Raw genomic sequence first — 12,575 nt, forward strand, 5'->3', positions numbered from 1 at the left:
CTTAAAGATTTCTGTTTTCAGAAAATTCTAACTTTTTTGTTTCTCATTTCTCCGTGATCGGACAGCCATCATTGTTTACCTTTTGTAGTTTGCATGAAAAAAAAAATAAGCAAAAATACATTTTTGAGATAACATTTCCCCCCTCGTATAATTTTTGAGGGCACACAGAATTGTTTGCGATTTTCTTAGGTGATGTTTGATTAATTAGAATAAAAAGGAAACGCCAGCTTACAGTTCAGAAGTGATTTATTGATCACAAAAATATATACTATTCTTACATTTTTATATATCACGTGGTAAATTAGTCATATATATATTCGTTCTCTTTTGGAATATGATCACGAAACTATTTTCTAGGAACAACTAAACTCTTGCTAAGCATGGCTTCGCTTCATCTTTAACATACTTGTATATTGTCTAACGTATATGTATATTTTGTATTCGTGAAATTCAGAATAACTACATGGTAAGGCTGTTAGTTTTCACCTGCCGTCTTGTGTTTACCTACACGCAAATAAGCTTTGAGATTAAAATTCGTCTTTTGGCATTTTGAATGGTTCGAGAGTTAATGCTTTCTAATCATTGCTCGGTAAGCTGGAGCAAAGCGCAACTAATTTATAGTAATTAGCTAGAATTAGGAAGATTTTCCTGTGCAGCCAACGATTCCATTTTGATAACCCAGAAATGTCTAGCATTTTTGCTGTTTGTAGTGCACGATACAGTGCACAAAGATTCGCCTGCTAACCGACGATGACGCCACAAAAAGTAATAACTTGTCGCCCAAACAAGTTCTCTCTTTCTAGGCAAAAGCCAGCCTCGAATGAATGTGCCCCGATATCGTCACCACGTACTGGAAACCGCTGTTTTAATATATCATTTCCGAATAGGGTTGGGAAAATCCTTCTAGTCATCATGACAATGTGCTTTCAGTAGAGCTATGGTTGAAAGCAATTGTAACAGTTTGAGCATTCGAGCTTTCTTGGTTTGGTTACACTAAGCATAATAGACTGTGCGTCTCCTTCGAATCGTCCGACGGACGACAGTATTAATGATGGTCACTTCCCTGACCCTTCCAACAAAACCGTCCATAGGCTAGCTGTTAAATTTCAGTAGCATTACTGCTTGGGCTTTCCCGTTCGTCACTATCATGCCCGTTATTTAATTGTTCGTTCAACGATTGCTGATTCGGCTGATTGCCATTGTGACGGTCGCAGTGATGACTCCAGTCACCCGTGCCATCCGTTGGCGCTAGCTCCTGTTGTTTGTCCATGTGGTTTTGCTCCTCTTCGGACGACGTTGCCGCTGTCGATGGGGGAGATGCACAGCGAGGAAAACTGTTTTCCTTATTAATACCATTGCTAATACTACTGCCGTTGCACCTCTTGTTATTATTATTTACATTATTTACACTATCTACATTCGCCAGGCAACCGTTGATGCGTATCAGCGGAGGAGCTGTTGGACTGTTTTCGGTGGTTTCGGCAGTCAATGGCGATGGTGGCGGCGGTGGCGTCGTCGTTGTCGTTGTCGTCGTCGTCGTTGCCGATGTCGTGTAGCAACGTGGCCGACCGCTGAGATTGTTGTCCAGTATAACCACCATGTTGGTAGTCATGTTTGGTGATGGCGAACAGCGGCCACCCAGCGGTGTTCCAATCTAGTTTTTGGCGAGAAAGCAAAATAATAAAATAATGAACAGATTAGAGTGGTTAGGAATTATGGGAATTATGTAAGTTATGATTATTTGGTGACAGATAAAATAACCGTTTCTGAGCTAAGCGCATTTCGGGGAAGCATAAAATCAAAGCATGAAGCTAGTCGTTGGCAGACCGACTCAGATTTCAGTGAAACGTTGTGAGTTTGGTAGAATCGGCAAGGTACAATACCAAGCAGCATAGGGAAACGATTGTGATAGACCGTTTTTGATTTGGCTGAAACAGATTTTGTGCTGTTTCGTGATGAAAAAACCTGTGTACATAAAAATATGTTCAGAGCCAGAACAGTTTGTTTGATTGGTGTGATGTCTTCGATAAAGTTGAAGACAGTAGTTTTGTTGAGTAACCAGTTTGAACTGTCAAAATGGGAACCAGTCGGTTATGTACTGGATTTTGTTGTTCAAATATTGTCATTGTTTAGTGATAAGATAGATACTAAATTAGGCTCAATTATTACGACGGCGGTAAGGCAAGACTGTCTGTGTCTTTTTTTCCGAGCTTATTGTTAAGGCCTAAACACAGTGGATACGTTTGCGTTGCGTTGATGTTAATTTGACAGTATCAGGGCCGACGTCATACTATTTTCCCGGGTAGGTAATAAGGAATAGGGAAGGTTCCTAAGTGGTCTTAAGCAGTTAACCGAAACAATCACAGCAGCATCTTGGGTAACCTGGTGTGTCAAATGAACTTCACATCGGAGCTCACTTCCTTCGTGGAGGAAGTAAAATATGAAGTGCCCTGCCAGTCGTTGACATCCATGTTCGCCTTGTAATTTTTACAGTTTGGCTGGTGGCATAAACATCCCGACCAAGCGCACGCAGCGATATAGCCACTGTTCCCTCGGTTTCTCTCTACAGCATCCTTTTAAGCTTCCTATCGCTCAGGGTTATCGGCCGTTTGGAACCGGGTTTTTTTCGATACTTTGATCGTTGTCGAACAGTGCCAAGATATTGAAGATGTCGAAACAGGCGTATCCGTCGTCCACATAGTGGGGCACGATATTCGTTCTTGACGCGGTGGAGCACCGTTATTTGAACGCGCACACTTCTGAATAAAGTAGTTTGACTGTTTTCGCCATCACGATTAGAGTTCGAGGTAATTTTCTTTTCTGTTGACTCATGGGTTACTATGGTTGGTGCTGCATAGATTGTTTCGTTAGTGTGCATTTTTAATGCAAACTCAAGGCTCAACAGTTTTGCTACTCGAAAAAAGTCTCCATCCAAAATTTAAACTTGAGCGGACTTCTGGTAAGGCTTCATATACAGTAGTGAAAGTCTCTCTTTTTTGACCAATGAAAAAAATGCACAAGAGTAACTCCTGAAGTTTTGAAATCGAAATTTTATTTGATAGCAAATTGCTCAGACATGCTCTAAATCTGTAGCTTTATCAACTTTCGCTCAACGATATCCATTAAAAAGCGGTCGCTCGCACATGTGCGCGGCTATTTTAAGTTTCGAACATAGAAATTATTACATTTTTTTTTGGTTTTGTCCGATAATTCCGTGTGGGTAAGCAATGTTGCTGATTATCACGTTGAAGCTTCATTCGCTCTATATTCTGTTCACAGCAGCCTCATAAGCACCGTAAGGGAGAGGTTCTCATCTCGTGTGCGAGAGTATGCCTGCTATGGCTATGAGTGAGGGCTAGAATGTTTTTATTCTCCGTTCTACTTACATTCTCTCATTTTTCGCCAAGTGCTTCTTTCGGCAAACCGAATAATTACAACTCACCCGTTTGTTCGCTACTACGTGAAGCGTGGTCGTTTCGAATGCTCGCCTGCAAGCCGAAGACTTCACGAAGAGTGCTAATTCCCACTCCCTGCGAATGCTCCCTATGAAGCGATAAACTCGAGTACGATGCGCTAGTGGCTGGCTGGAACAAAGCCGTGTAAATGAAAGGCTATATTGCTTGCGCAATGTAGAGAATATAGGTATGAGCCGTTGCGGAACAGAGTGGTCTTGGTTCTTGGTGGGTAAATTTACGCGGATTTGTGAATTAACGCGGTTTTTTTACACGGACCTCAAGTGTTTTCCCCGCGTAAAAAAAACTGACTATAAACAAAAAAACAAAGGGGGGCGCCAAATTAAGTTTTTTTCCTACAGCTCAAATCAGTTTTCGTCCGCCCCTGATCACGTGTGACGTGTGACATGTAATAGGTAGCAGATGCAATGTAGTGCAATATATCACATGTGATTTATAACATGTTGCATATGATATAACACCATGTAACACGTAAAATGTGAAATAACATGTGCTCCGTTTTTCGGGAAGATGAGATGTGCGAGTGCATGCGCAAAATTTTACGAACGTCGTTGCATAAGTTTTAGCGTAAGTTCGTTTGTTTCGGAAATATTGAATTTCTTTCTAAAAGTCCATGATTTTACCTTTACTTCTTTCCCCGCATCCAAAAATTTTTGCTTCAGATCTCCTCTTCCACTCGGCGGGCTCATTGCTACGGCCAGTTGCATTCACTACGAATTTTTAACTAAGCTTCACCATGAACGCTCGTCGATTCCACTCCTTACAGACGATGGCTTCGCTTCGGGAAGAGTGAACGACAACGAGCAAAACGGAATAGCAGAGACCACGAACACTCTCTGCTTATAAGCAGCATGCGGTGATTCAAAACGAAGGCATTGTTCGGTTCGCTCAAGAACAGATACAAAGAGAGTTTTTTCCGAACTAGCTTGGCCAAGATGAGTGCTTATGAATGGTATGAGGCGAATATCAGCAACACTGTGGGTAAGTATCCACAGGGATATTTTCCGAGTGGGTACTACTACCCATACTACCCACATCAACCGCCGGCCCTGTACAGTGTGTATTAGCTAACTGTCAAATTGCCGCAACGTATCCATTGTGTTTAAGCCTTTATTATTTCCGAAAGATTGTTTGAAAAGATAATGTGATTCAACTTTTACATAGGACATGAGAAGTACAAAGAGAAATAATTGCATAATATCAATATTGTGTGTAGCTGCCTCTTGAAAATCACACTGCCGTAGACTTTTCTATCTGCTCTAGGTAGTGATCGATTCCATTAGAGTAGTGAGGGGCAAAAGTATGCACTTAATTGTTTTTGCAACAGAACTATTGCAAACAATTATCATAAAATTCGGTTTTGTTTTCAAGCGGTACATGAACCGTTCGCCTTCAAAATGTATTACCAGAGTTTTTCGAATTTTGTTTGTTGCATGAGAATTTCACTTTTTAGAAAAAATACTCAGATGCGAACTTTTACCCAGCATGCGGGGCAAAGGCACGCAGTTTACGGGGCAAAAGTTCGCACTGTATGAACAGTGTATTTATTACACTATTCTTAAAAAAGTTAATTATTTTTCGCTGGTTTTCAACTGATTCATTTAAACTGCGTTAGACCGGTGCCCCGAAATAATTTTCTTACTTCCGGAAATTCGACTTTCTGGGGATATGTTCGGGTGTTTTGATGACATATACCAAAAATGGACCTTCCAGAAGAGATTTTACTGGGGCTTCTAGAGGCTATAGAAACAAATTATTAGAATTTATTTTCGGAAACGGGGTAATACACAGAGACCCGAAAACGACTCCAGATGCCATATTGGATTCCAAAAAAGCGACTTCCGGAAGTCACCATCTAGAATTTGAAAATGGCGTCTGAAGTCGATTTCCGGTCACATACTGGGGGGTACTCGACCATTCTGGGTTGTTTCCTAGAAACCGGAAGTCGACATCTTGGGATCTAAAATGGCGTCTGGGGTCATTCAATGGTCCAGAGCTTCATCCTGATTCCGAAAATACTCATAGTATTTGATCACATTTTGTTGTTTTCCAGAAACCGGAAGTTGTCTTTTGGAATCCAAAATGGTGTCTGGGGTCATTATCCAGTCTCTGGACATCATTTCGATTACGGAAATACACATATTGGAAGGTATTCGACCATCTTAGGTTGCTTTCTAGAAACCGGAAGTCACCATCTTGATATTCAAAATGGAGTCTGGGCCATTTTCCGATCTGTGGGCGTCATCCCGGTTGTGAAAATAAATATTGGATGGTATTTGGCCTTGTATTTTTCATTGTTTCTTTGGCTTCTAGAAGCCCCTATCTATTCCGGAAGGACTATTTTGAAAGCATACCAACAAAACTACTAGAATGGTTGTAAGATTTCATTTAAAAAATCATGAAACCATAATATTCCTCAGTTTCGGAGCACGTCCGCATATCACTAGTTATTTTTGAGTAACTTCTGTACAAAAACATCCTTGAACACATTTTTTTCATTACGGTTAATGGCACTTAGTGTGTACTTTTGCCCCGCGGTTTATGCGTACTTTTGTCCCACAATGAGTTTTCCAACTGGTTTGAGTTTTATGACGAACATCAATATATTTTCGGCAAAACAAATTCACCCTACAAACCACAATTATACAAGAGTTTTCTGGGCTCTGTTGTTTTCGAGTTTATGTAGTTTCCGAATAGGTTAATCATAGTTCCTAAAACTAAGAAAATTAGATCGAAACAGCTCAAAACACAAGTTTCCCCATAGCTTCGCCCCATTTAAACGGAATCTTATGTGTTTACATGTGTGATTAACTGACGTTATAATACTGCAAATTCATACAATGTTGCCAGTTTATTTTGCTCGTATGCTTCGAAAAGGCCATTGCGGACCATGGAACGGGGTGAAATCGTTCAATTTTTATAACAATTTTCAACTAACTAGCTTCATGTACATTTTTCCCGAATCAGTATAATTTTGAAACAAGTACTGGTATGTGCTCCAGTAAACCTCTATGGCTATTGGTGAAATTTCTATCGTCTTCTTCATGAAATAAATTCGATAATTCTATAGGGTACTATGAGGTAAATTGGGGTGAAATTGATCACCGTTGAAATTTATACATTCTTCTGGCAATGTGCTTTTTTTTCGATATGTTAAAGATAAATGATGATTATTTCTGTGCTCAAAAATATCATTTACAGCTAGTTTGGAAACGAAAATAACGATATTTCAGGTTAAAATTTGTTTATTTTGGTTCACGAGCTGCTTGATGCTAAATTTGCTCTTATTTGATCGTCGTTCAACCGATTTCAATTCGGTTTGTTGCAAAAGTTCAAAAACTAGCTCTGAAATCAAAATCTTTGTGGTTTCCTGCAAATTCATCAGTATTTCTTTAATGGTATGGAATGATCATTGTTGAAAATTTGATTTTTTGAGCTTTTATCAAACTCTACTCACTTCTCCAAATTAAACGTAATTAACCCTCAACTAAGATTACTTTGAGTAAATTCAAAACTTTTTTTTTTTTTATTCTCGCTTATTTTCCGTCGGTCTAGTTCCGCCACTGTTGTGGCCAATCACCGACGCCCAGGGAGGCGACTCCACACCCAGGACCCTAATTCACGACCCGTTTATTAACGGACCGGCGCCAACGGCTTTACTTCCTCATGCAATGGAAGGCGTGATCCCAGAGATTTTTCGCCTCAGAAAATCCCCCGGTGTCGGCTAGAATTGAATCTAGACCAGTTGGGTTGGTTGTGAGTGGATCACGCCACCTCACAACCATCGACACCTATGTCGGCGGTGGGATTCGAACCCAGGCGTCGAGCGTGGTTGGCGGAGACGTTACCAACCACACTAGGCCCCCGCTCCAAAATTCAAAACTTTTTTTTTTTCTTCATCTATAATTTATTTGACACGGCACAAATACAATTTAATGTTTAACGGCGCCAATTATATCTGGTAGCTTACTTTCTAAAGTATCTTAATAACTAAAAGCAAATTTTTTATCCTCGCTGCCGACTACGAGCTGAAACTAAATCTAACTTAAAGCTAGAATGTTTTGCATTAAAAACACTGATTTGTTGTTTGATGGTTTTCCATCGCCATAGGTAAGCAGCATATTGAATATGTTCCGCTGCTGGGCCAAGATATTACGGACTGGCATATTGGGTTGTCTCCCTCGGGACCTGAGAGTATCGTGCGGGTCTAGTTGCTGTTTCCGGAGCCGGGGTCTTAACGTGTTCTTGTCGTTTGGTTGGATGTAGGCGGAAGGGAATAGGATTAAACTGGGGCGTGGATGGATTTCAGGAAAACGTATATAAGGGACATGTAGGATAGGTCACGGCTCGCCAAGACATCACGAACAGGAACAGCCGGCTGCCTACTTTCGGCCTGCAGGGAAGCTATTAATTTAGACCTGGCGTCACTGTGTGGGCATGACCAAACCACATGCTCTATGTCGTGATAACCCTCACCACAGGCACAGATACCACTTTCCCCGAGCCCAACACGACGGAGATGCGCGTCAAATCTATAGTGATTGGACATAAGCCGGGACATCAAGCAAATGAAATCCCGACCTACATCTAACCCCTTGAACCACGGGTTCGTCGATACTTTGGGGATTATGGAATGTAACCACCTTCCCAATTCCCCTCTGGTCCAAGCATTTTGCCAACTGATGATCGTATTCTGACGTACAAGTGCGAAAAATTCATTAAAAGCAATTGGTATTTCATAAATATCACCGTTTGTTGCGCCCACCTTAGCCAAAGAGTCCGCTTTCTCATTGCCCGGTATCGAGCAGTGAGAAGGGACCCACGCTAAGGTAATCTGATACGATTTTTCGGATAAAGCACTCAGATGTTCCCGTATTTTCCCCAGAAAATACGGAGAGTGCTTAACATCTTTCATCGATCGGAGAGCCTCAATGGAACTGAGACTGTCCGTAAAGATGAAATAATGGTCCGTGGGCATTTTTTCGATAATCCCTAGGGTGTACTTAATTGCAGCCAATTCTGCGACGTAAACAGAAGCAGGATTATCGAGCTTATGGGAGACGGTTAAATTGTTATTGAAAATACCGAAGCCAGTGGACCCATCAAGAAGTGATCCGTCAGTGTAGAACATATTGTTGCAGTTGATGTTTCGATATTTATTGGAAAAAATTTTGGGGATCTGCTGCACGCGTAAATGATCCGGGATTCCACGAGTTTCTTCTATCATGGATGTATTGAAAAACACAGTAGAATCAGAAGTATTTGATAAGTCGACACGATTTGGAATATTCGAAGAAGGGTTAATATTTTGGGACATGTGATGGAAATACAATGTCATAAAACGGGTTTGAGAATTAAGTTCGATTAACCTTTCAAAATTTTCAATCACGGGACGGTTCAAGACCTCACATTTGATAAGAATACGAGAAGACAGGCTCCAGAAGCGGTTTTTCAATGGTAGTACTCCAGCTAAGACCTCCAAACTCATCGTATGGGTCGACTGCATGCAACCTAAGGCGATACGCAAACAACGATATTGTATTCGCTCCAGTTTGATCAGATGTGTGTTTGCTGCGGAGCGGAAGCAGAAACACCCGTATTCAATAACAGACAATATCGTTGTTTGGTAAAGCCTTATAAGGTCTCCTGGATGGGCTCCCCACCATTGTCCGGTTATTGTACGAAGAAAATTCACTCTTTGTTGACATTTTTTCATCAGATACCTCACGTGACAACCCCAGGTGCCTTTAGAGTCGAACCAGACACCAAGATATTTGTGTACCAAAACCTGAGAAATCGTTTTACCCATTAATTGTGTTTGAAGCTGAGCAGGTTCATGCTTCCTAGAAAAAACTACTATCTCAGTCTTCTCCGGAGAGAATTCGATACCTAGCTGTAAAGCCCAAGCAGACAAATTGTCCAAGGTATCTTGCAATGGTCCTTGCAAATCGGCAGCGTTGGCTCCTGTAACAGAGATTACACTGTCGTCTGCAAGTTGTTTTATCGTGCATGAATTTGCCAGACATTCGTCGATGTCATTTACATAAAAGTTGTAAAGAAGGGGGCTTAAACATGAGCCCTGGGGAAGACCCATGTAGCTAATGCGAAAAGTTGCCAAATCGCCGTGCGTAAAATGCATGTGCTTTTCGGAAAACAAATTGTGCAAAAAATTGTTTAAAATTGGAGAAAATCCTTGTCGGTGAAGTTTGCCCGAAAGAATGTCAATAGAAACGGAATCAAAAGCCCCCTTAATGTCCAAGAACGCAGACGCCATTTGTTCTTTGCGAGCATACGCCAGCTGAATATCTGTTGAAAGCAGCGCAAGACAATCATTCGTCCCTTTGGCACGGCGGAAGCCAAATTGAGTATCTGATAGTAGACCATTTGATTCGACCCAATGGTCTAAACGACGGAGTATCATTTTTTCCATCAATTTCCGGATACAGGATAGCATTGCAATCGGCCTATAAGAGTTGTGATCAGAAGCTGGTTTCCCTGGTTTTTGGATGGCGATCACCTTCACTTGCCTCCAATCCTGCGGTACAATGTTTTGCTCCAGGAACTTATTGAACAAGTTCAACAAGCGCCTCTTGGCATTGCCGGGTAGATTCTTCAACAAGTTGAATTTGATTCTATCTAACCCAGGCGCGTTATTGTTACAGGACAGGAGGGCAACTGAAAATTCTGCCATCGTAAAAGGTGATTCTATCGCGTCGTGGCCCGGAGACGCATCGCGAAGACGCATTGCTCAGGAATAGAGTCCGGACATACTTTCCTGGCAAAATCAAATATCCACCGACTTGAAGACTCCTCGCTTTCGTTGACCGTTACGCGATTCCGCATTCTTCGGGCTGTGTTCCAAAGAGTGCTCATCGATGTCTCCCTCGACGTCTCGTTCACGAACCGACGCCAATATCCGCGTTTCTTTGCTTTAGCCAGGCTTTTAAGCTTGGTATTAAGCTCCGCATACCGTATATAGTCGTCGGGTAAACCTCCCTTCTGGAAGGCCAAAAACGCGTCGGATCTTTGCGTGTAGACATCGGAGCACTCTTTGTCCCACCACGGAGTTGGAGGCCGCTCTTTGATCGTTACGCCGGGATATTTCTTCGTTTGGGCTTGCAACGCGGCGTCGAGGATTAAGCCCGCGAGGAGGTTGTATTCTTCAAGTGGTGGGTGATGTTGAATCGACTCGACCGCTCTTGAAATCATCACCGTAGCGACGTCGAACATAAGGATAGATCCAAAGCGCTTGGGCGCGCTGGAGGTTTCGGGATACGTGTCATTTCGCCGTTGTTTAAAATAGTCATGTCGAAGTCATCGCAAAGGTTATAGATTAAAGAGGAGCGGTTATCATTGTAAGGGGAACCCCAAGCCACGCCATGAGAGTTGAAGTCTCCCAAAATCAAACGTGGCGAGGGAAGAAGTTCTATTAAATCAAAGAGCAGCCGTTGCCCAACCTGTGCTCTGGGAGGAATATATATATTGAGGCAATACAAAGCTCTTTACCTTGTATTGTCATTTGACATGCGACAACTTCGATGACTGGAATCGAGGGGAGGTTAATACGAAAGAATAGCACTTTTTAATCCCTAAAAGTACTCCTCCATATGGGGTGTCTCGATCAAGGCGAATAATATTAAAATCATGGAAGTTGAGATCAATGTTTAAAGTAAGCCAAGTTTCACAAAGGGAAAATGCATCGCATTTGTTTTTATTTATCAAAACTTTAAACAAATCAATTTTTGGTAAAATACTTCTACAATTCCACTGTAAGACAGAGATAGAATCCTTCATATACGCAGTTGAATTAGGCATCGAAGGATACAATCGCTGCAAGGAGGGGCCATTGGGCAGTCAACTGCTTCAAAAATGATCTAACTGTTGGGAGAAATGCTGTAAGAAAAATTTTAATTGGATCGGGTACATTGAAAGTTTCAAAAATCCAGTCCACAATGTCAGAAAATTTCACTAATCCAGAGTTTGTTTCATCAACTGGATGTGCAAAAGGAACAACTGGGGTTTTAGATGTTCCTGGCAGTGCTGGGAACTCCTTCTGGGACTTTAAATTTGCAAGCCCAGGAGGAGTTTGCTTCGGTTTTTCCGCAGCACTGTTTGGTTTGCTTGTAACTTTCATTTCACTTTGAGAAATCTTAGGACCTTTTCTGGGAAGTTTAGGAGAGGAAATATTTTTCCTCTTTCTAGACTCCCCAGGATTGGCGTAAGATGTTTCCGCTGGTGAATCGTCAGAATCGGTTTCATCAGAGGACAACAGATCAAAAGGGTTTGATGTAATGGGAGAAGTGGTAACGGTCTTCTTCAGCATCTCAGCGTAAGAACGCTTCGAACGCTCTTTGAGAGACCTCTTTATTTTATTCCTGCGCTGCATGTACACCGCACATGTCGAGAGCTCATGCTGACTCTCCCCACAGTGAATGCATTGTTCAGCATTTTTACTGCAGGAATCATCCGCATGATTCTCCCCACACTTGCCACAACGTGCCTTATTGCAGCAGTAGGCGGCGGTGTGGCCTAACTGCTTACAATTCAGGCAGTTCATGACGCGAGGCACATATAATCGCACAGGGAGACGAAACCGGTGGATCGAGACGTGGCTTGGTAGCGCTGACCCGGCGAACGTAACTCGAAACGAGTCTGACGGGGTGTATACTGTTTTGCCACCGATGATCGATGCTGACCGCAATTGCTTGCAGTCGAGCACCTTTACATCGGGATAGGTTTTGTTTTTAAAGCACCCTTTGGCACTTGCCAGTATACACTCGACGGACAGACTCGAATCGGTTATGACACCGTCGATCTCCACGTCTCGTGCGGGTATGTAAACGCGATACTCGCGTGTGGAGAGCTCAGAGCAAGCTATATCGTTGGCCTCTTTCAGGTTACTGACCACGACACGGAGCTTGTTAGGCCGGACCTTGGAAATTTCGGTCACGCCCTTGTACTCCTTCGTCAGGTCTTTAGAAATCTGCAAGAGGTTCAACTGTTTCGATTTCGGTCCCGCCTTTGGCCGAAAATAGACAGTAAAGCTGCCCTGGGCTCCGTCTGGGTAAAGCCTGGGGTGAGGGGGGACTGAAGAATGATCAG

At 42.3% G+C, this 12,575-nt stretch overlaps 1 protein-coding gene across 8 annotated transcripts in view; it reads right to left on the minus strand.

Annotated features, from left to right (window-relative positions):
- Window positions 1-228: 228 nt before the first annotated feature.
- Window positions 229-12,575, minus strand: part of LOC129729248 (neuropeptides capa receptor) — a 238,301-nt gene continuing 225,954 nt past the window's right edge. For 7 of the 8 annotated variants that reach the window (XM_055687757.1, XM_055687753.1, XM_055687755.1 and 4 more), the window contains one exon: window positions 229-1,654. In XM_055687757.1, coding sequence (XP_055543732.1) covers window positions 1,100-1,654 — 555 coding nt within the window. In that variant the 3' untranslated portion in view covers window positions 229-1,099. The remainder of the gene's footprint in view (window positions 1,655-12,575) is intronic. The other variant, XR_008728663.1, reaches the window with a different exon arrangement.

The sequence above is a fragment of the Wyeomyia smithii genome, chromosome 3 (genome assembly GCF_029784165.1).
Source record: "Wyeomyia smithii strain HCP4-BCI-WySm-NY-G18 chromosome 3, ASM2978416v1, whole genome shotgun sequence".
Classification (NCBI taxonomy): Eukaryota; Metazoa; Arthropoda; class Insecta; order Diptera; family Culicidae; genus Wyeomyia; species Wyeomyia smithii.